The sequence below is a fragment of the Oryx dammah genome, unplaced genomic scaffold (genome assembly GCF_014754425.2).
Source record: "Oryx dammah isolate SB20612 unplaced genomic scaffold, SCBI_Odam_1.1 HiC_scaffold_18, whole genome shotgun sequence".
NCBI lineage: Eukaryota > Metazoa > Chordata > Mammalia > Artiodactyla > Bovidae > Oryx > Oryx dammah.
This window is the reverse complement of record NW_024070202.1, coordinates 37644083-37666108: the sequence shown is the minus strand read 5'-3', so window position 1 is coordinate 37666108 and position 22026 is coordinate 37644083. Positions and strand designations below refer to the sequence as shown.

General features: G+C 34.5%; 1 protein-coding gene across 1 annotated transcript in view; it reads right to left on the bottom strand.

Annotated features, from left to right (window-relative positions):
* SEMA3E (semaphorin 3E) overlaps positions 1-22026 on the bottom strand; it is a 277468-nt gene that overhangs the window by 48331 nt on the left and 207111 nt on the right. The window contains exons 5-7 of the mRNA XM_040260711.1: positions 14024-14117; positions 2112-2231; positions 734-876 (exon numbers count right to left, since the gene is read on the bottom strand). Of these exons, the coding sequence (XP_040116645.1) occupies positions 734-876; positions 2112-2231; positions 14024-14117 (357 nt within the window). The remainder of the gene's footprint in view (positions 1-733; positions 877-2111; positions 2232-14023; positions 14118-22026) is intronic.

The following is a 22026-nucleotide window of genomic DNA, read 5'->3' as shown; positions in this document are numbered from 1 at the left end:
TATTGATAAATAATCTGCTTATCTCAGAAATACATTCACATCTCTTTTTCTTCTTTTAGGGAAAAAGGCTGAGATACGAACACACATGCATACATACATACACATAACAAGCATTATATTTGGACACACATACAAAATACATACATGTGTATATGTGTGTCTGTGTGTACATCCATACATGTACATATGAACATCTTAAAGTTATTCTTGAGTATCTTTTTAAATATCAAAATAACTTCACATTTATAATACTATTAGGATTCTCTCAATATATAAGGCTACTTCAGTTGGTTTTGAATATTCACTAAATCATCTATCTGAATTCCAACAAGCTATAGATTTTTTCTCTACAGAATCAACCATCTGAATTGTTGAAACATAATTATGTAAATTATTTAGAATGTGGATTACAGAAACTAGAAAGATTTTGGTGAGATTAACTTTTTAAAACGGAGCTTAAACTTCTGTATGGGAAGAAGTATAGCCTAATTATACACCATTTCTTCTTAATAGGGCTTTGAAAATGGGGAAGATAACACAAAATGTGAAGTTCTTTTCAGATTAAACTTTAGTAGACATGAAGTCTAAAGATTAGACATTAAATACCAATTTTAGGGAGCCTAAGAGAATACTATAAAACATTTTAAAGTAGAAATCTATCATAAAATGAGCAAAGGCCTGACATTAAATTGTGAGATAAACAAGCTTAGTGAGAGAGGAAAACAGTCCTCACCACACAGAGTCGCCCCACTCTGGTGTAAATTGCATGGGCACTGTTTTCTGCCTCCAGGGCCTTCTCCGTGAAAAAGAAATACACTTTGTTGTCATCTCGGTCTTCATTGTCAGGGATCATATAAGAACCTACAAATTTTGGTTCTAGATAAGTAAAAAAATAGAAGAAAATGTAATAGTTATTACAACAAACTTAAAATATTTCCTTGACATTTTGTACTAAATTTTAATATCATGTAGATATCTCCATGTTGTTCGCAAATCAACAGTTTTAAGGAAGTGTTAGAGGATTTAAAATTTATATGAGTCAGGGAGGAAAATAATCTGATTTCAAAGAATATACACTATAGACTTGAAATGAATTCAAAAAAGAATAGGTTAAGAGCAATATGATGATACTCTCCATAAATTTCCTGTCTCTCTATCCATATAAAGTCAATATAAATATATGAAAAATATTTTAGTAAAGAAGTTTGTCATTACTTTTTTTTTAAAATTCATAAATTGTCTACTAGTCCAGCTCATGGAAGATTATTTTAAGGTGGAAAATTCACTTTAAGTTTTTGTATTTCTGATTGAATGGATCTGTGTGAATGACCTTTGACTGATACAGAATGTCAAAATATTTTAATGACAAAATGCTGCCAGTAATGACTATGCACTCTAAAGTCTAATAAAAAGGTTGAAAATAATGAAACTATTCACTATAAAATGACTTTAGTTCTTAGATATACCAATGTGACAAAATATAAACATGACTTCTTACAAATAATTCTATGTAAATGAATGCCTGGTGATGTTCCTAGAATTTTATTTGTCTCTAAAGTACAATGTGATTCTGTTAAACAAGCAAAGAAAAGCAATCAACTCATGCAAAATTATACCAACTGACGAGAGACAACAATTTATTGGATGAAAGGGGTTTTCATTCTGCATACATTTGCTTTGTTCATTAAAATCCTGATTTCTAAGTATTGCTCTGAGAGTAATTTGGTTTTATTATAAAGCTGATCAATTTTTATATAAAATGATATGCATATATCATATAATATTTTAATCTGGGAATATTGCTAAGAAAAAAAGCAGAAATTTGCAAAACCTGTAAATTACATTTGTGAAAGTGAAGTCGCTCAGTCGTGTCCGACTCTTTGCGACCCATGGACTGTAGCCCACCAAGCTCCTCCGTCCATGGGATTCTCCAGGCAAGAATACTAGAGTGGGTTGCCATTTCCTCCTCCAGGGGATCTTCCCGACCCAGGGATTGAACCCAGGTCTCTCACATTTCAGTATTTTTATCATTATCAAAATGGCAAGTTTCCCTTAAGCTCTGGACTTGCTTTTCAGTTCTGATTCATAAACTCTTTTCTCCTCGACCCCACCTTTCAACAGGCGCTCATCATCATGCTCAGTGCGGATCTGAGCCAGTCGCCCCAGGCTCCTGAAAATGGCAGCGTCTCTGCCCCAGTAGTCACTGTAGAGTCCAGCAAACAATTCACTACCTGCATGAAAACATCAGTTAAAGAGAAGTGAGTGTCTCTGGGTCTGATGACAACGTGCTATACTGTCCCATGCTTAGTCACTCAGTTGTGTCTGACTCTTTGAGACCTCATTGACTGTAGTCTGCCAGGCTTCTCTGTCCATGGGGATTCTCTAGGCAAGAATACTGGAATGGGTTGCCAATCCCTCCCCCAGAGGATCTTCCCAAACCCGGGATTGAACCCAGATCTCCCGCTTTATAGGTGGATTCTTTACCAGCTGAGCTACCAGGGAAGCCCTATGACAACGTATAAAACCACAACTGCAACAAACACATCCAGGTTTACCGCGTATATGGCCTTAGAAAATCAACACTATAGTACAGAGCAGGGATGGTGCAGTCAGACAGCCAGGGTTTGAATCAGGACACCACCGCTTACTAGATGTGTGACCTTGGACAAGTTGCTTAACCTCTTTGCCTCAGTTTCCACATTTACAAATAGGAACAGCACCCAAAATTGTTGTTAAGAGTAAAGCGTTTAGAAAAGCAGGGGCATATGTTAAGACTTGTATGATCAGTTGATAAATAAGCTGACTTTATGGTATTTTAATAAACTTCTTTCAATTTTCATATCATCAGGGTATTAGTGTTGGTATTATATGTGACTCGGTTAATTCAAATACTTTTTGTAGTAAGAAACTGCTTCCACTAACACGACTTTAGTGCAGGAACCACAAAGTCTGATAAAGTAGTATATAATTTAATTAGTTGTCATTTAATTTGTAAGTGTGTGGCTCATTTAGATAGAAATGATAGAAAGAGTTTGTGATTTAATCAGGCAGTCAACAGAATGAATGAAGCTGGCTGTAACATGTGGTGAAGGTCACAGACTTAAATCAGACCAAAGTGAAAACTGAAAGTGAAGTCGTTCAGTCGTGCCCAACTCTTTGCCACCCCATGGACTGTAGCCCACCAGGCTCCTCCATCCATGGGATTCTCCAGGTAAGAATACTGGAGTGGGTTGCCATTTCCTTCTCCCAAATCAGACCAAGGAATACACAAATATATCCAGGATCTCAAGAAATGACTGTATGTCTTTGAGACCAGCCTGAAAAAAAGACATTAAAATAGCCCATGATAAGAGAAAAATAAATTAACAGGAAAAAAAAAAAGAGAGATAAAACTAGGCTTCCAGAAAGATCAAAACCTCTCAAGCACAGGGATGTGAAGTCCTCTTTCGTCAAATTGACAACAAAAGATAATGAGTGTGCCTTTCAACTGAGGATTGTCATGGGCATATGCAGCTCGAATTTTGTCTTGGGCAAAAATCTCTGGCCATGAAGCAGATGATAGCAACAGATCACTGGAAACAACAACCTCCATTTAGAGTGATAAAATCACTTCCTTCATGAGTGTCATGTAACTCTGGTCAGGTTTTAAAATATAGAGATGATAAGTATACTAAACTCAAAGCATGAATGCTTTTCTGTTAAATTTGGAATGTCCACATGCTATGTAAAGTACTTTTAAGTTTAAGATAATTCAAATTAATTTTATTTCCAATTTAATAAAGTTAGTTGTACACTCATTTTGGAGTTAGAATTATTAAAGTTATAGGTATAAAAATGTGACCAAGTTTTCACAGAATTTAAGAAAAATTGAGTGTCATATTTATAAACTTTATTTGCTATATTTAAAATTAGTTCAATATGTATAAAGAGTTTTCTCTAAATTAAGGCCTTTAAAACTTTGAAAAATTTGAACAGAATAAATATATTCCTATGGTTTCAAATTTGAGAAAGTAATCAACTGAGTTGCAAATAGGACACACTGTAAGAAAGTTTAAAAATAAAGATGAGGGGACTCCCACGGCTGTCCAGGGTTATGACTGTGTTTCCAATGCAGGGGGTGCAGGTTCAATCCTTGTTTGGGAAACTAAGATCCCACATGCTGTGGGGCATGGCCAAAAAATTAAAAATTTTTTAAAAGTAAAGATTCTTGCTTTTATTATACTAGATTTAGAAAAACAAAACTGATATATACATTGACTTTTAAAACTTACACGAAAAATAAGTTTTTATAAATGTTACTACAGTAAGCTAGTTTTCATTTACAAAAACGTGAGTAAAACAATAAATGGTTTTGTTTGGTTCACAAAACCTCCCATGGATACTGTAAAATTATATTAAGATGCAATCAATGTGTATGCCCAGCAGTAGGATTGCTGGGTCATAAGGCAGTTCAATTTGCAATTTTTTAAGGAACCTCCACACTGTTCTCCATAGTGGCTGTACTAGTTTGCATTCCCACCAACAGTGTAGGAGGGTTCCCTTCTCTCCACACCCTCTCCAGCATTTATTGCTTGCAGATTTTTGGATTGCAGACATTCTGACTGGTGTGAAGTGGTACCTCATTGTGGTTTTGATTTGCATTTCTCTAATAATGAATGATGTTGAGCATCTTTTCATGTGTTTGTTAGCCATCCATATATCTTCTTTGGAGAAATGTCTATTTAGTTCTTTGGCCCATTTTTTGATTGGGTCGTTTATTTTTCTGGAATTGAGCTGCAGGAGTTGCTTGTATATTTTTGAGATTAGTTGTTTGTCAGTTGCTTCATTTGCTATTATTTTCTCCCATTCAGAAGGCTGTCTTTTCACTTTGCTTATATTTTCCTTTGTTGTGCAGAAGCTTTTAATTTTAATTAGGTCCCATTTGTTTATTTTTGCTTTTGCTGGGCATACACACTGAGGAAACCAGAATTGAAAGAGACACATGTACCCCAATGTTCATTGCAGCACTGTTTATAATAGCCAGGACATGGAAACAACCTAGATGTCCATCAGCAGATGAATGGATAAGAAAGCTGTGGTACATATACACAATGGAGTATTACTCAGCCGTTAAAAAGAATACATTTGAATCAGTTCTGATGAGATGGATGAAACTGGAGCCGATTATACAGAGTGAGGTAAGCCAGAAAGAAAAACACCAATACAGTATACTAACACATATATATGGAATTTAGAAAGATGGCAATGATGACCCTGTATGCAGGACAGCAAAAAAGACACAGATGTGTATAGCAGACTTTTGGACTCAGAGGGAAAGGGAGAGGGTGAGATGATATGGGAGAATGGCATTGAAACATGTATAATATCATGTAAGAATTGAAATGCCAGTCTATGTCCGATGCAGGATACGGCACGCTTGGGGCTGGTACACGGGGATGACCCAGAGAGATGTTGTGGGGAGGGGGGTGGGAGGGGGGTTCATGTTTGGGAACGCATTTACACCCATGGTGGATTCATGTCAATGTATGGCAAAACCAATACAGAATTGCAAAGTAAAATAAAATAAAATAAAATAAAATAAATAATAAGATGCAATCAAATAAAATTCAGGTTTCCCACAAAGGAATTCACTTTTAAATTATATACATATACAATATTATGTTATATTGTATTATATTATATTAGAAAGAGAGGGACAGGAGAGACAAGCAAATGTGGTAGAATATTAACAGTTGGTGAGTCAAGGTAAATGGTATAAAGTTTTATTCCTCCCTCAATTTTTCTTTGTATTTGAAAATTTTCAAGACAACAAACTTAAAAATGAGCTGTATTTTTTTAGTTAATCCCATATATTCAATGTATGCTAAGTGAGAAGTGTAATAAGGAAAATAACAAAAGCTAAAAAATAAAGATGTTTGTATCTGGACTTAAGAAAATATAATTTGGTAGAAAAGAATTATATCAGAACTCATATGTAAGCAAGTTCTTTGGAACTAGAAAGGGTGGGAGGAAGAACATAATTTGTCATCAAATTCAATCAGTGTTATCTTTACTAGAATTTTCATATCCATATGTGGAAAAAGAATATTTTGAGATAAAATGCATTCAGTGGTTAGAGATATGAACCATGGGATTCCTGCACTACTTGAACACAGATAAAAGAGAGTCATGCTAAATTCATTAAAAGGCTTTGGGGATCATCAACTCTATGGAATAAATGAATGAGTAGACTCATAAAAGAGCTAACTGACTACTGAACCACCAGAGCAAGGGTTTTTCTGAAATTTTTTAAAAAATACTATACTTGGTTATAGCTTCCACATAAAATATAAAGGCCATTTCACATGAGTGAATTTAAGAGATTTTCATACAAAGTGAAGTAAGTTGGATACAGATAAATATCATATGATACCATTTATATGTGGAACCTGAAAATAAAATGATACAAATGAACTTATTTATAAACAAGAAATAGACCCACAGACATAGAAAGCAAACTTATAGTTACCAAAGGGGAAAGAAGTGTGGGATAAATTGGGAATTTGGGATTAACAGACACACATTACTATATACAAAATAAACAGCAAGGATCTACTGTATAATACAGGGAACTATAATCAGTATTTTGTAATAACTCATAATGGAAAAGAATCTGAAAAAGAACATATACATGTTTATAAATCAATTATATGTCAATAAAAATAAAAAAATAAACTATAAAGGTCATTTTGTAAAACTGTCCTTAACAGAACTTATTTTTCTAATATGGCCTAGGTGAATGTTTAATGCATAATAGGCACCAAAAATTTTTTTTTCTTTAAAATCATAACAGGTTTATACTTAAGATTTTAATGTACTTTAATTTCCTAAAATATTTATAGAATTTTTATATGTGAAAATGTTATTATGGAAAATAAGCTTTATTTTATTTCACATCAATTTTGTTGCACTTATCCCAGTTTGAACACTGTTTCCACCTTCTATTAATACTCGTTTTAATCAATTCTACAAATTTAACAAATAAGTTTCTCATGCAGCCAGTAGATGGAGCCATATGATACCAAATGTGTGTGTGTGTGTGTATACACATGTGCGCAAAAAGGAAAAGATGATATATTACCAATTTTACCCAATTTCCCTTTTTGTATTCAGATAAAAGAAAATGGCTTGTTAACAATTCAAATAACACAATGTGAACTGTATGATTTAAACCTCAAAGAAGCTAGACAGGTGCTAAAAACTATATGCTATATAAACGGAAACAAATGTGTTTCTGTTAGAAACATTAGATTTTCCTCAGAATGGAAAGATTCTCCTTTCATATTATATTATCACTATGAAGAACAAAACAAATTCATAGTAACAGATAATAACGATTTTTGGTAAAATACTTTTCCAAGAAAATATAAACACTTTAATGAAAAATAATAAATTAGAATAAAGCTTTAGGCACAAATGTTAACTAATAGTAATTAAATGAGCCAAAAACTCATTATTATAAATATTGATATTATTTATGGCAAATATACAACTTCTAGCTGAAAACTTAAAAATCATAACCATTTGGTATAGAGAAAATTTATGAATCAATATTCTGCTATTTTATAGAACATAAAAATAGTATCTGGTTAATTCAAACTTTCATGGATTAAAAAGAAAAATGTTTAATACAAATAGTAAAATATGTTTTAGAGCTTCAATGAGAACAGAACTACTCAAATTTTTAGTTTTCTGTGTCTATGGAGACGTTTAATAAACATATGAACTTGGCCATACATTTAACTGGCATTTATTTTGATATTCTGAATACAAATAACCAACTTAATTTGTGAGCCATATATTATTTTTCACTGTTATAACACTGATTTCTGAAGGTAACTGATGCTATGTTAACCCTAGTTGGTCAAGTGTGGTTATAATTAAAAAATAAAACACATCTGCAGGGTATTTTGACAGGTGAATGTAACTTATCATTGCCATGTTCAACAACAGTCTCTGTGTATACACAGGATAAGAGTGGAAACAGTTCTGCACTGGAAACCTGGCAAACTAGCCCCCAGCCCCAAATCTGCGATCTGTGGCCGACTGTTCAGAATCTCACTGCCTCAGTTATTTGGAGAATCCGAGAGATGTTCGAGTGATTTTCGGAGGTTCTCATGCTTCTTTATGTGTGAGTGCTAAGTTGCTTCAGTTTTATAAGACTCTTTGCTACCCTATGGACTTCAGCTGGCCGCCAGGCTTCTCTGTCCATGAGATGCTCCAAGCAAGAATACTGGAGTCGGTTGCCGTGCCCTCCTCCAGGGGATCTTCCTAACCCAGGCATTGAACTCATATCTTCTGCACTGCAGGCAGATTCTTTACCCACTGAACCACTTAGGAAGTCCCCTTTCTGCTGCCTTTTTATTTGCTTGTTTTTTGCCTGTATTTCTCTACCTCCCTGCTTCCTGCTTTACTCCCCAGTTATCTGATCATGGCCCACGTAAAAGAAGTCTTCCCTGACCAAACTTGTGTTACTTTAGTAGTTCTCAGTACCTCCACAGCCCCATGCCTATTTCTATCATATTTCTTATAGTATTATACTTTGTCTCCTTCTGTGTTTGACATTATTGCACACTAGACTGCAGATTTCTTGATGTTGCTATATTCTTTTGTCACCAATATCTTACACAGTGTCTAGAACACAGAAGATGCTCACTAAGCATTTGTTGAAGCAAAGAATGGCATAATGAATTAACAAGAGAATATATCTAAAATTTTTAGTTTATGAAAACTATGAAATGCAATTTAAAGAAAGCCTCAGGATAAAATACTGATTTTTCAAAAATGGTTCGGGAAAAAAATAGCAAAAGAAAGAAAAAACTATTAGCCTTTATACGAATAACAGTTCATTGCATTTTTGTTCCTCAAGAAGCTTATTTAACAGTTTTAATTTATGAACACAGAGACTCTGTTTTCTTCTAGTATCTGTCCCTAAAAGTTTCAGCCCCAAGACTGTGTCTAAAAATAACTGTAAGAAAGAAAATAAGAATATCATTTGAGCTGGAAAAATACAAAAACAAATTCATTGTAAATAATTCTAAGTTAAAATGCATAATTAAAATACTTTTCTACACAACTCCTTTTTAATAATACAAACTCTAATTGAAGTTTTAGTGAAACATACTTCATTCTCTTAATATTTTATCAAACTTATCAAGAGCTTAGTTCAAAGACAATATTATTAATCAATTAGAGTTTTTACTCACCATGTTGTAAATATAGGTTTTTAATTGTTTGTTGAGAAAAATTCACAGTAGTTTTTCATGCCCTCATTTTCTTAATTCTTGCTCAAGCATTTCTCCTATTTATGTTGTAAACAGATATGCATAATTTGTGAAACCTATTTGCCTCATGGAAAAGACATGGCTAAAGACAGATTTAACTGTATCATTTTATATTTGAACTTTATCATTTTATTAGAAAATCATTCTATTTTAGAAGCACTATTTCACAGAGTGACTGTGACATGCATAACTGCAAACAAAATGCATTTGGGAGGATGAGGACTGGTAAGAATGGTCTGTAGATTCCAACCTCCCAGTTCACACAGTCTGCAGAGAACACTGAAAAGAAATCAGAAAAAGCAGATCCTTTTATTAGTTACTTAGTTGTTGTTTGGACTTTTTCTTTGATTTTGCTTTAGCAAACAACATTAGCTATCAGCGTCAAGAAGGTTGTTTCTGTGGCATGAAGGAAAAAGAAAAATGTGTTTAGAATCTGTTTATTTGCATTTTCTGGCATCAGTGACAATACTGCGAGTTTCTTTGGTGGCAAACCAGTGACACTGATGACAGCATGGTCAAACCAGATTTTTAAGGGGAAGAATGTCAATGGGGAATTGAACATGACATTATTTTCCTTCTACCCATTTTTGATTTTTTGTTTATCTTGAGGAAACCATAACCAAGTAGTTAAATAGCCCTTTAGCAACTAGTAGTGATGTCCAGAAGCAACAGTCAGCCTGTGGATGCTTAGCATTCAACCAAATGAGAGAGCACAGTAGTCTTGGATAAAAAAATCACAGATATTCCTTAGAGACAGAGTCGGGAACATGGTAAGGAAGTGGCTTTCTACACAGTTGGGCTGAATTTAAGAAATGAATCTGCACATTCACTTATTATGTTTATAGAGGTTGTAATCATAAAGACTTACATTCTATCTTCATCTCGATGATTTCATTTATTTTTCTAATATTTATGAAGTCCTATTTTGTGCCAGAACTATTCATTTATAATTCTACCCTGAATATATAGTTAATCAAATAGAAGCATTTATTTATAAAAAAAGTTTTAATAATATTAAGAGCTTGAAATAATCACATTTTCCCTGAATGAATTCTTACTCCCTTTCCTTCAATTGACATTGACCTTTAGTTTACAGATTGTAATGAGGAGATATATTCACGAAGGTCTCATGATAAACAAATCTCAGTAGCTATAAACGTGTATAATCTTATTTGCTGAAAAATGTAACATGGGACGTAAAAAGTGTGGAAAGAAAATTTCAGAGACTGTGAAATATCTCATTCATGATTATTTGTTGACATAAAATTTGTGTCTTTAACTTGAAAGTATCCTAAAAAATTCTAACAACAAAGCTAACACTTTCAAAGCAAAGTGTGAAAAGGTATCTGACAAATCAAAGTTGTTCTCCCCCAAACATTAGGAACATGTACATTAGCATACTTGAGGCACTTCAAGTATGGTATGTATTAAATTACATCTAGAATTGGCAATAAAGATCTGAGTCAGAATGAAACATTTAAAAAAAAAACAGCAATAGAACTGAGTGGACAAACTATCAAAGAAATTCTAAAGTTACTTAATAAAGAGAATATTGCAATGTTACATCAAATGTAAACTAATGCAAAAAAAAAAAAAGCCAGCTAATAGTTTTACTTCCTGACCAAAATGACATATGACACAATGAAAATATTTCCTGAATTTTGGTTGGCCAGGCAGCAAACCTAATAATTTTTAGTGGCAAGGTAAGTTCTCAGTATCTTTGCTTGACTCGAAAGGTATAGACAAGTAATACAGCAATTCAATTGACTAAGTAATTCATTGTTTCAACAAACTATTTTTAAAACCAGACTGTAATGCTTTGCCTTCAGATATTTATTTAAGACCCTTTTATATGTAATATTAATGATCACAGTAGGGGGGAAATGTGGCTAAACATACAGAAATATTGCACCTCTGATATGAATTTATATGCCACCATGATAAATTATGCTAATACAAAGTAGGGTTTAAAAAGCGAGCCTAATAAATGTATGATTTCATCTTGATTGGCTTCTGAACATACAGAACACGGCTCAATAAGGAGCTTGTTTTATTTCTTAAATCTTGCTTCACACAAAATCATTTTCAGTTACTAATATTTCCATTCTAAATTAGACTGTAAATTTAATAAAATGTTCATTAACTTGTCTATCACCTAGCAAATAATGTTTATTCCTTATTTGGTTTTTCAATAAGCTTTTACTCTATGTGATCTTAAGTTAACTGAATTTAAGTTAAGTAAAATGAAATCTGTATCTAAAGTTAACATTTTATGAGACATTCTGATTCGTGAGCATATTTTTTTCTTTCAGGGCCTTGTTAGTTTTATGAGTATGATTACAGAGTTTTTGTTGCTGGTTTTTTTTTAAATCATGAAAGCAAATCTTAATATGAACAGGCTTTAAAAGTTAAGTGTGACCTATAATTAACACAGAAGCAGAAATAGTCTAACCATGGTCATCTTTTGCTGAAGTCCTGTCTTAACCCAACAGTAGAGAACATATATGGTCATAAAATACCACATTAGTGCATTCTTTCCCTGTCAAGAGTAAGCTGTACCGAGACTGCCAATTTCCAACTCAGGTAGCTCCATTTTTTCCAACTCAAATTCCTGCTGCTTTTTCATTTGAGTGAATTATTTCTACTTCCTGTCTTTTAAAGAGTTGCTGGCTCACAAAGGTTATCAGATTTCCACTCCAGTGGCGGCTGCATATCCACAGTAAGTGAATGATCTCTCAAAGGTACTTTGAGATGAAAGCTAGTGGATAAATTAGAAGAATTATATTTTTATTTCTTCTCTTTGGAGGGATTATTCTATAACTTTTGTGTTTAGCTTGGAGGACTCTCAAGATTTTATTTTTCTTCTAAAGAAGTGAAACAGTCACCCAGATGGCAAACACTTCACATTTTAGCATAGTGTAATTCAATTTGGAAGTCCAATGAAACTCACTTGGAAATGTCCCTCCAGTAATATTTCCCCTCTTAAAAAATTCAGTTTTAAATTTCTGGTTTCACTCATAAACAAGCTCCAGAAAGGCTGAGTGGAGAGTGGTAGGATGGCTAAAAAAAAGTTACTTTTAACCATGTTAAAAAAATGTTAAAAATAAATGGTGTTCTAATTGTCTTAGGATTTTACCAGAGAAGGAGCGCCTACTGTGTAATTTTTGACTTTCAATATCTTTTATAAGGTTCTTGTGAATACTATCCCCTAATTTGTTTTTGGTTTGTTTGTTTAGGAACACTTATATTTCATTCAGAAATCCTATGGACAGAGGAGCCGGGCAAGCCACAGTCCATGAGGGTCACAAAAGAGTCAGCAACTAAACAAGAGTATTCATAGGAGACTCTTCTGTGTGAAATTTTGTATGGTAAAAGAAAGATAAGACAGTCTCATTTCTCCAGACATATTCAAATCTTAAGTCTATGAAGTTACAAAAATCAATAAAAACATTAGAAAAATTGTATGAGTCTATCAAATGCATATATTTTAATTCATATGCTGCCAACCTACTAGGAATTTCTAACACTTGTGGATCTGGCATTCTCCAAAAGAACTCTTAAGGCTTGATTCCAAATAAGTCCGAATTGACTTAAGCAATTCTATTCCCATATTTTAAATCTCCCTTCTTCATACTGTGTTTACACACACACACACACACACACACACACATGGGTAATTCAAGGAACTCGGGATATCTTAGTATTTTCTTTAAAATTTTATATTCTTTAAAAATACCTCTTTATTAAAGCTTCTGAAGAACTAATTACTTTGTGAAATTCTCATTAACAAGTCTTTCAAATTATGAAACTGAAGTAAATTAAACATCCCTACTGATTAAAGCTAACAAGATTTTTGTTCTACAAGTAAATATACATATATATAAAAGCTGTACTTACTTGGACATGAGTTGATTCCTATTGGCACCCCAGGGAGAATGGGGTGCAAGGCCAATAGGAATCAACTGTCTGGAGTAAATTCAGGGAATGTGTTGTCTCTAGAATATCCAGGAACATTTGCATCAACTCTAAATCAAGCACTGATTGATCATATTTTGATGATTCATCAGTGGGGAAAGAAAAAGTCTTATTCTGAGATTTAAGTGAGGTTTTCATGAATCTCATCTAATTTAACTGAAACCCAACTGAAAACTAGATCTGACATGGCCGGTTTTGTTCTATTATTCCAATGTGGACACAGTTTGAGTCAGCCAACCTCTATAGCTTACATTTTAAAATAACAGGAATCTAAATAAGTGACTCAAGTTCTAAATTGAGATGACTTTCTGCTGAATTCTACTGATACAGAGAAAGGCACCAGGAAAAGACTATTAGAAGTTCCCATAGAGAATAATTAAAACAGAAAGAATAGATATATGTTAAAATAGTTTAATTTCTCTAGTTATATTTTTATAAATTATTTACATAATTGTATTTTGAGAACAATAAATGACAATACAAAACACCTTCTATCAGGTATTGACAATTTGTGTTTTCTGGATGACATATCCTGTAACTTCATAGCACTGTACTTAAATGAGTAAAGCTAGCTCAAGTAAGCTTGGCTTGAAAATTAATATCCTTGCTCCCAGCACCAATAAATAACTATGACACAGCAATGTATATGAAGGAATACCACAGACTCTAACTGAAGTTTCATAATCAATATGATACTACCTGATATCTGTAGCCATGAAATTTACCTATTAAAGTGGAGATGAAGGAGGAGCTGGGATCAAAGGGACATCTGCCCCTTCCTCTCTCAGATCTGTGCGATTCCAGGTGAAAAAGGGGAGCCTGTCCAGAAAACCAGAAAAACCATTATGTATCTGCCAACTTTAATAAGAAGGTAATTTCTCAGAAAAAAATATATTCAACCTTGATTATTTACAAAACAAGTACTTTAAATAAGGCTCCAGTGAGAAACATCAAGGAATTTAGGAACAAACTGGATTTTATATATAAATATGTGGATTTTAAGGCCCATGTGGTTTTCTCACTCCTCTCAAAAAGGGTGCAGGTGCTGAAATTCACAATTTTTATCATTTCATCACACAGTATTAGCTATGTTGAGATGTCACTTAAATATTTCAAATAAATGGAGGCTTGATGAGGGGAAAAATGTTAGTAAAAAGGAGACTCATTGATAAACATGAAAATGGGCTTTTATTCCACAAAAGCCATTATTGATTTTTTTGAATAATCTCTAAAAGAATATATAACATGTTCTGTCAATAATTTGGAATACCTATTTTCAATCATTTTTATTCCTTATCACATTCTCTTTGCATAGACATCTAATATTTAATAATTTAGAGAATGATTACTACATAAATAATCACTGATATATATATATGTGGAAATTGATGCCATATTATAAACAATATTTCAGTATGTTTTCACACAAATGAGATATTGAAAATATATTCTAGAAAATTACTGCTTTATTGGTTCCTAGTGCAACTGTATAACTACAGGACTTTTCCTAAGTGTTCTCAGATTTCAAAATTCTCATTAATGGGTATTTCTATAATGAATTTTCACTAAGTGTGCTATAAGTGGCTTCAGTTTTTAAAAATGTAGTTTGGCAAAGTGACAATAAAAGTCAATATATAAAATTTTGTAAGGGAAATAGAATGTTGCCAATACTGCCCATTGCAGCATCTATAAATAGCCCTGTTCATCTATAAATCATGAATCTGTACATAATCAAAGTTCTGAGGACCCTATGAAGGTTGCATACACTTTTCTACAATTTCATCTTGACTTCCCAATAATCCGCTCATTTACTCCACATTATCTATCCTGTCCCTTTCTTGTTGTTCTTATTCAACTTTACTCTTTCTGTCTGATATTCCAAAGTCATTGATCCTGCCATTCCAAGACTTTTCTAGTAAGTGCAGAGATCACCTGACCCCTATAAACTTCTTGTCTTGTCTTTGGAAATGAACCAAAATCTATAGAACAAAGAAATACAAGAAGGCAAAGTGGTTGTCTGAGGAGGTCTTACAAACCGCTGAGAAAAGAAGAGAAGTGAAACGCAGAGGAGAAAGGGAAAAACATACCCAACTGAATGCAGAGTTCCAGAGAACAGCAAGGAGAGAGAAGAAAGCCTTCTTAAGTGAACAATGCAAAGAAATAAAGGAAAACAGAACAATGGAAAAGACTAGAGATCTCTTCAAGAAAACTGGAGATACCAAGGGGGCATTTCATGCAAAGATGGGCAAATGAAGGACAGAAATGGCTAAGAAGAGATTAAGAGAGGTGGCAAGAACACACAGAAGAAATATACAAAAAAAGTCTTAATGACTCGGATAACCACAATGGTGTGGTCACTCACCTAGAGCCAGACATCCTCTGGTGTGAAATAAAGTAAGCCTAAGGAAGCATTATTATGAACAAAGCTAGTGCAGGTGATGGACTTCCAGCTGAGCTGTTTCAAATGCTAAAAGCTGATGTTGTTAAAGTGCTGCCCTCAATATGTCAGCAAATCTGGAAAACTCAACAGTGGCCAGGGGACTGGAAAAGGTCAGTTTTTATTCCAATCTGAAAGAAGGGCAATGCCAAAGAATGTTCAAACTATTGCACAATTGTGGTCATTTCATATGCTAATGAGGTAATACTCAAAATCCATCAGGCTAGGCTTCAGCAGTATGTGAACTGAGAACTTCCAAATGCACAAGCAGGATTTAGAAAAGGCAGAGGAATTAGAGATCAAATTGCCAATATCTGTTGGATCATAGAGAAATCAAGAGAATTCCAGGAAAAAACATCTACTTCTACTTCATTGACTATGCTAAAGCCTTTGACTGTATGGCTCACAACAAACTGTGGAAAATTCTTAAAGTAATGGGAATACCAGAACACCTTACTTGTCCCCTGAGAAACCTATATGCAGGGCAAGAAGCAACAGTTAGAACTGGACATGGAATGATGGACTGGTTAAAAACTGGGAAAAAGAATATGTCAACGCTGTATACTACCAACCTGTTCATTTAACTTATATGCAGAGTACATCATGCAAAATGCAGGCTGGATGACTCACAAGCTGGAATCAAGAGAATGGGAGATTTATCAACAATCTCAGATATGCAGATGACACTACTCTATTGGCAGAAAGCCAAGAGGAATTAAAGAGCTTCTTGATGAGGGTGAAAAAGGAGAGTGAAAGACCTGGCTTAACACTCAACATTCAAAAAGATGCTTGCTGCCTGGAAGGAAAGCTATGACAACTCTAGCCTTTATTAAAAAGCAGAGACATTGTTTTGCTAACAAAGGTCTGTGTAGTCAAAGCTATCATTTTTCCAGTAGTCATGTATGGATGTGAGAGTTCGATCATGGAGAAGGCTGAGTGCCAAAGAATTGATCTTTCAAATTGTGGTGCTGGAAAGACTCTTGAGAGTCCCTTGGACAGCAAGGAGATCAAGCCAGTCAATCCTAAAGGAAATCAACCCTGAATATTCACTAGAAGGACTGATGCTGAAGCTCCAATACTTTGGCCACCTGATGTAAGGAGCTGACACACTGGAAAAGACCCTGATGCTGGGAAGGATGAGGGCAGGAGGAGAAGGGGGCCACAGAGGATCAACAGTTACATGGCATCACCGACTCAGTGGACGTGAGTTTGAGAAAACTAAGGGAGATTATGAAGGACACAGAAGCTGGAGGGCTGTAGTCCATGGCATTGCAGAGTCAGACACAATTTAGTGCCTGAACAACCACCACTATGGAACAAAAGTGGCCTCCAAATGCCACTTTTAGTCATAGAGGTAGGACTAAATTGATATTTTAAGCTGAAAAAAGTTTACCAATGTAGATACCTCACATATCAGTAGAGAGCAAGAGAGCAATAACTTGAGACATTTTTGTGTTCATTTCCCATAGACAATAGATTTGTAATGACATGAAAAGAAAATATTTGTTGAAATAAGATAGAATTATTGGTCTGCTGAACTAACATTTATGTTGAAAGGGTTTCATCTATATTTGTAAAACAGATCCATAGCATTATATGAAGGAGGGAGTGATTAAGCATATGAATATAGTACTTGATACCTCTTTAGTGACTGCCACCTTGTATTGGTAAATACTTGGTAAAAACAGATAGGGTATACATACTATACTTATTCTAATATAGTCAAATGTCCAAATGTTTGGTCACAGAAAGCAGCTGAAAAAATACACTGAAAGGTATTCTTAAATCAAGACTCTCTATAGCTTCAACATTCTGTGATGCTCAATTTTTTTGTCTCTAATGACTGATGAAGCAGATTTATCTATCAGATATAGATATCCTAAACATTAAAATTAAAACTGCAAGAGAAAAATAAATACATTCCTTATTTATTCAAGGAATTACAACAAATTCATTTAAATTTAAACTATCAGGTGAGTGAAACAGAAAATGCAAACTGTAAGAATGCTAAGATCACTGAGTTAAACGAAGGAAATAAAGTCACAGTCTTAGAAAAGTCACAGATTTTTAAAACTAGAAATCATAATCTAGTCTTCTGAGGCCAATATTGATTTGTTAATTTCAGCATGTTTCTGAGATATCAAATATCTAACAAAGCAGTGTCGTCAACAATCAAGAGAAGTAAACTAAATCAAGTGGAAACTATAGTCACAAAATCATATAAACCTAACATTCTGAAAACAAAATAAGTGGAACCCAGGATGTATGAAGCATAACTCTGTACAATACATAAAATCTATATCTGTAAAAGGACATAACTCTTTTATGAAACTTCAAATTTGAAAACAAAATACTGAATACTAAACGCTCATATATTCTCAGAGATCTACACCTCAAATTCAAACTCAGACGTAGCTTAACTGAACCCTGCCTGATTTTCTCCAGAATTCTTCAAATATCTCTAATTAATTGGATTAACACCTAAAACTACCTGAACACATTTTAAATTAAATCTTTTTGCCTGCTTCTCACATCAGTATTAAAAATCCACATACTTGAATAGCTTAAAGGATAGACATATCTATCATTCTAATTTTTTGAAATTTGTATTCTCAATGTACACATATATCAAATCATCATGTGTGTGTGCATGCTAAGTCGCTTCAGATGTAACTTTAAACATCTTGCAATTTTTCTGTCAATTAGATCTCAATAAAGCTGAAAATTTCATGTATTCTATAATTTGTTGTTTTTCAGCCCACTAATAATTTTTTAAAAAGATAAACAGTTGGAATATCTCTGCTTTAGATAAGGATCACTATCTTTATTAAAAAGGAGAAAGGTTCAAATCTGTAGAGGACACAAGTCATTTCATCCATACGTAACCCTTGGTTAATAATACTCCAGGAGTCAAATAATACAAAAATGGATGACAACGTTAACAAGATTGTAAACTGTGATACATACCTTTTAAATTTGAAGACTATGTAATGTGTATTTGAAGTCTATAATACTTGTAACAAAATAATGAAGAGTTGTTTTGAACACCTGAAAGTTCTGTAACTCCTGTCTTATCACTTTGACCCTACCATCTTTGACCCTGTCCCCACACCTGGCTAGTTGTTAAATGAACATTTTTAATTACTAAATTAGGGGCAATGGCACCCCACTCCAGTACTCTTGCCTGGAAAATCCCATGAACAGAGGAGCCTGGTAGGCTGCAGTCCATGGGGTCACGAAGAGTCGGACATGACTGAGCGATTTCACTTTCACTTTTCACTTTCATGCATTGGAGAAGGAAATGGCAACCCACTCCAGTGTTCTTGCCTGGAGAATCCCAGGCAAGGATGGAGGAGCCTGGTGGGCTGCCATCTATGGGGTTGCACAGAGTCAGACATGACTGAAGTGACTTAGCAGTAGCAGCACATAGTACAGCAAGTTCTATAGTTATTTTTATTAATCAGAACATACCTTTCTTTAGAAGTATAATATAGGATTCTGTCAATATTACTTATTTAAATCTCTGTGCTTTAACAATAATATTGTATCCCTGCTTTTTACTTTGTTTTCTAATTACTAAGTTAAATGAAGTAACAAAAATGTGTTGCGCAGTTGCTTTTTTCTTTTTTAGCAAAGGCTGTTATAATACTATGACTAAAATAACATTTGATAATAAAAGCTAGTGAAGGGTTGACATTTTTCATGGGAATGACTTGAGAGTCTAAGTACGGCTATGATCACACACAACCTTACATTCCTATTATTTTGAATTTAGCCTTGTTTGCTGATGTGGGCTTTCCTAGTGGCTCAGCTGGTGAAGAACCTGACTGCCAATGCAAGAGATGCAAGAGACATAGGTCAATCCCTAAGTTGGGAAGATACCCTGGAGAAGGAAATGTACGCTCACTCCAGTATTCTTGCCTGGGAAACTCCACAGACAGAAGAGCCTGGCGGGCTACATAGCCCATGGAGTCACAAAGAGTCGGACACAACTGTGCAACTGATTCAGTGGTTTGCTGATATAAGGTAAATAGTTTCATCGCAGCTGTGGCCTCAGTAAATTTTATCTGAGCACCTTATGTACAATCACAACCTTAAAGCATAATTAGATGACAATTTAGAGAAGTTAGACAAAGCAATGCCAGAAAAAGTCAGAAGATAAAATTATCTCACACCTAATCAATATTTTATGACATGGTAAAAACAACAACAAAGAAATCTGCCTATGGTGAAAGCTAATCAAACCTAAAAATGGTTTGCCTTTTTTACAAACATACTCAAAACTCCTATTTTTGTCACATCAATCTTTGTTGATAACAAGTATGAGATTTCCATTGAACAAATCATAAATGATGAACAAGTTCAGAAAGTTAATTTCTACTGGATATAAGATGATTACTAAAACTATATTTCTGGTCTAATTTTATTGCTTCTCTGAAAACTTTTCACCATGCCTTCTGAAATCCTTATTTCATGATAGTGAAAGTTGCTTAGTCATGTCCATCTCTTAGGAACCCCATGGACTATACCCTTATCCATGGAATTCTCCAGGCCAGAATACTGGAGTGTGTAGCCTTTCCCTTCTCCAGGGGATCTTCCCAACCCAGGGATTGAACATAGGTCTCTTACATTGCAGCCAGATTCCTTACCAGCTGAGCCACAAAAGAAACCCAAGAATACTAGAGTGGGTAGCTGATCCCTTCTCTAGGGAATCTTCCCAAGCCAGGAATTGAACCAGGGTCTCCTGCACTGCAGGCAAATTCTTTACCAACTGAGCTATCAGAGAAGCCCATTTCATGATAAGTAAACTGCTAAGAACACACTCAATTTACAGCAGGCTTCAAGAGCTCCATGTCTTAATTTAGTCATAGCTCCCATATTCAGCATAACTATGGAGCCTGATGTTCATGTCCTAATGCCTGGAACCTATGAATATCTCATTTTGCATAATAGCAAAAGGGCTTTTTCAGATATGATTAAGAACCTCCAGATAGGGATGCTGCCAAGAATTATCCAGGTGAGCCCAATGTCATTATATGAGCCCTAAAAATAGAGATTTGTTGATGATAGCCAACAACCAACCAGAGTGATGCGGTGTGGGGAAAATTAGACCTGCCATTCATTGCTGGCTGTGGCAATGGAAGAAGGGAGCCATGAGTCAAGGAATGTGGGGGTTCTCCAGAAGCTGAAAAGAAGATGCATTTCTGTTGACATCTTGATATTATTCCAGGAGAATCATTTTAAACTTCTCACCTACCGAATTATTAGATAAAACATGTTTCATTCTAAGCCACTAAATTTGTGGTAATTTGTTACAGCAGCCTTAAAAAAAAGAAAAAGAATGAAGCTCCTATGAGGATATTGTTCCATACAGCTTCTCATGCTTCCAGCTCTTTTACATGATTAATTACAATACTTTTTATCCAACACAAAATTGAAGCCCTTTCTTTTTTTTTTTTCCAAAATATAAAGGTCCCTTCTCATCTTCTCCTTCTTAGTCAGCTCTCACTTTGTTCCTAGAATCTCATCCATGTGTCTACCTTCCCTATTTCTATAAACCTACGATAGTGATGCTGCTAAAGTAAACCATTAAAAAATATAAAGCAATCATTTACAATCAGTGATTTTAGCTCAGACCTCAAAATTGCCAAGGAATGTATTAATATGTTTTCCTGGTCATGTCCTTTTACAACTCCTTTGAGTAGCTATATGCTCAGCTAGCCTGACTCATGATCTCTCTTGACAATCAGCAGACAATCTCACACCTTATGTCTGATAGAGGAAATCAGTTTCCACTAATTATGTAATTATTCAAAAAATCAATTTCTTCTACGCCAGGTCTTGGCCTTAGAACAGGAAAAAAAGTAGTAAACAAACCCCAAGCCTCATCAGTCTACTGGTCTCGTAAAATTACCCCTGATAGACTTTCCCTCTCCACCCACTGCCTTTTTTTTTTTTTTTACTGTATCTATCTGCGATATTTGATGCTGCTGCCCACACCATGGCACTTATTTAATTCACGCCTTTACCACTTATCACCTTAAGTTTAACACAGCCTCCTGAGCAATGTCCCCAGCCCCAGCCATTAATCCTTTACTCTGTAGCCAAAGACTTCTTTCTGAATTTCCTCTTATCAACTCTCCACTTAAAATCTTTCATTGACTTCCCATAGTCTCTAGAGAACAAAGTCTAAATAAAGCCCTTAGAGTTTTTACATAGGGACTTTTTACAAAAGCACTTCACCTCTAAAATGCTGCTCTTACATTCTGAGTACCAACCACTCTGATTGCT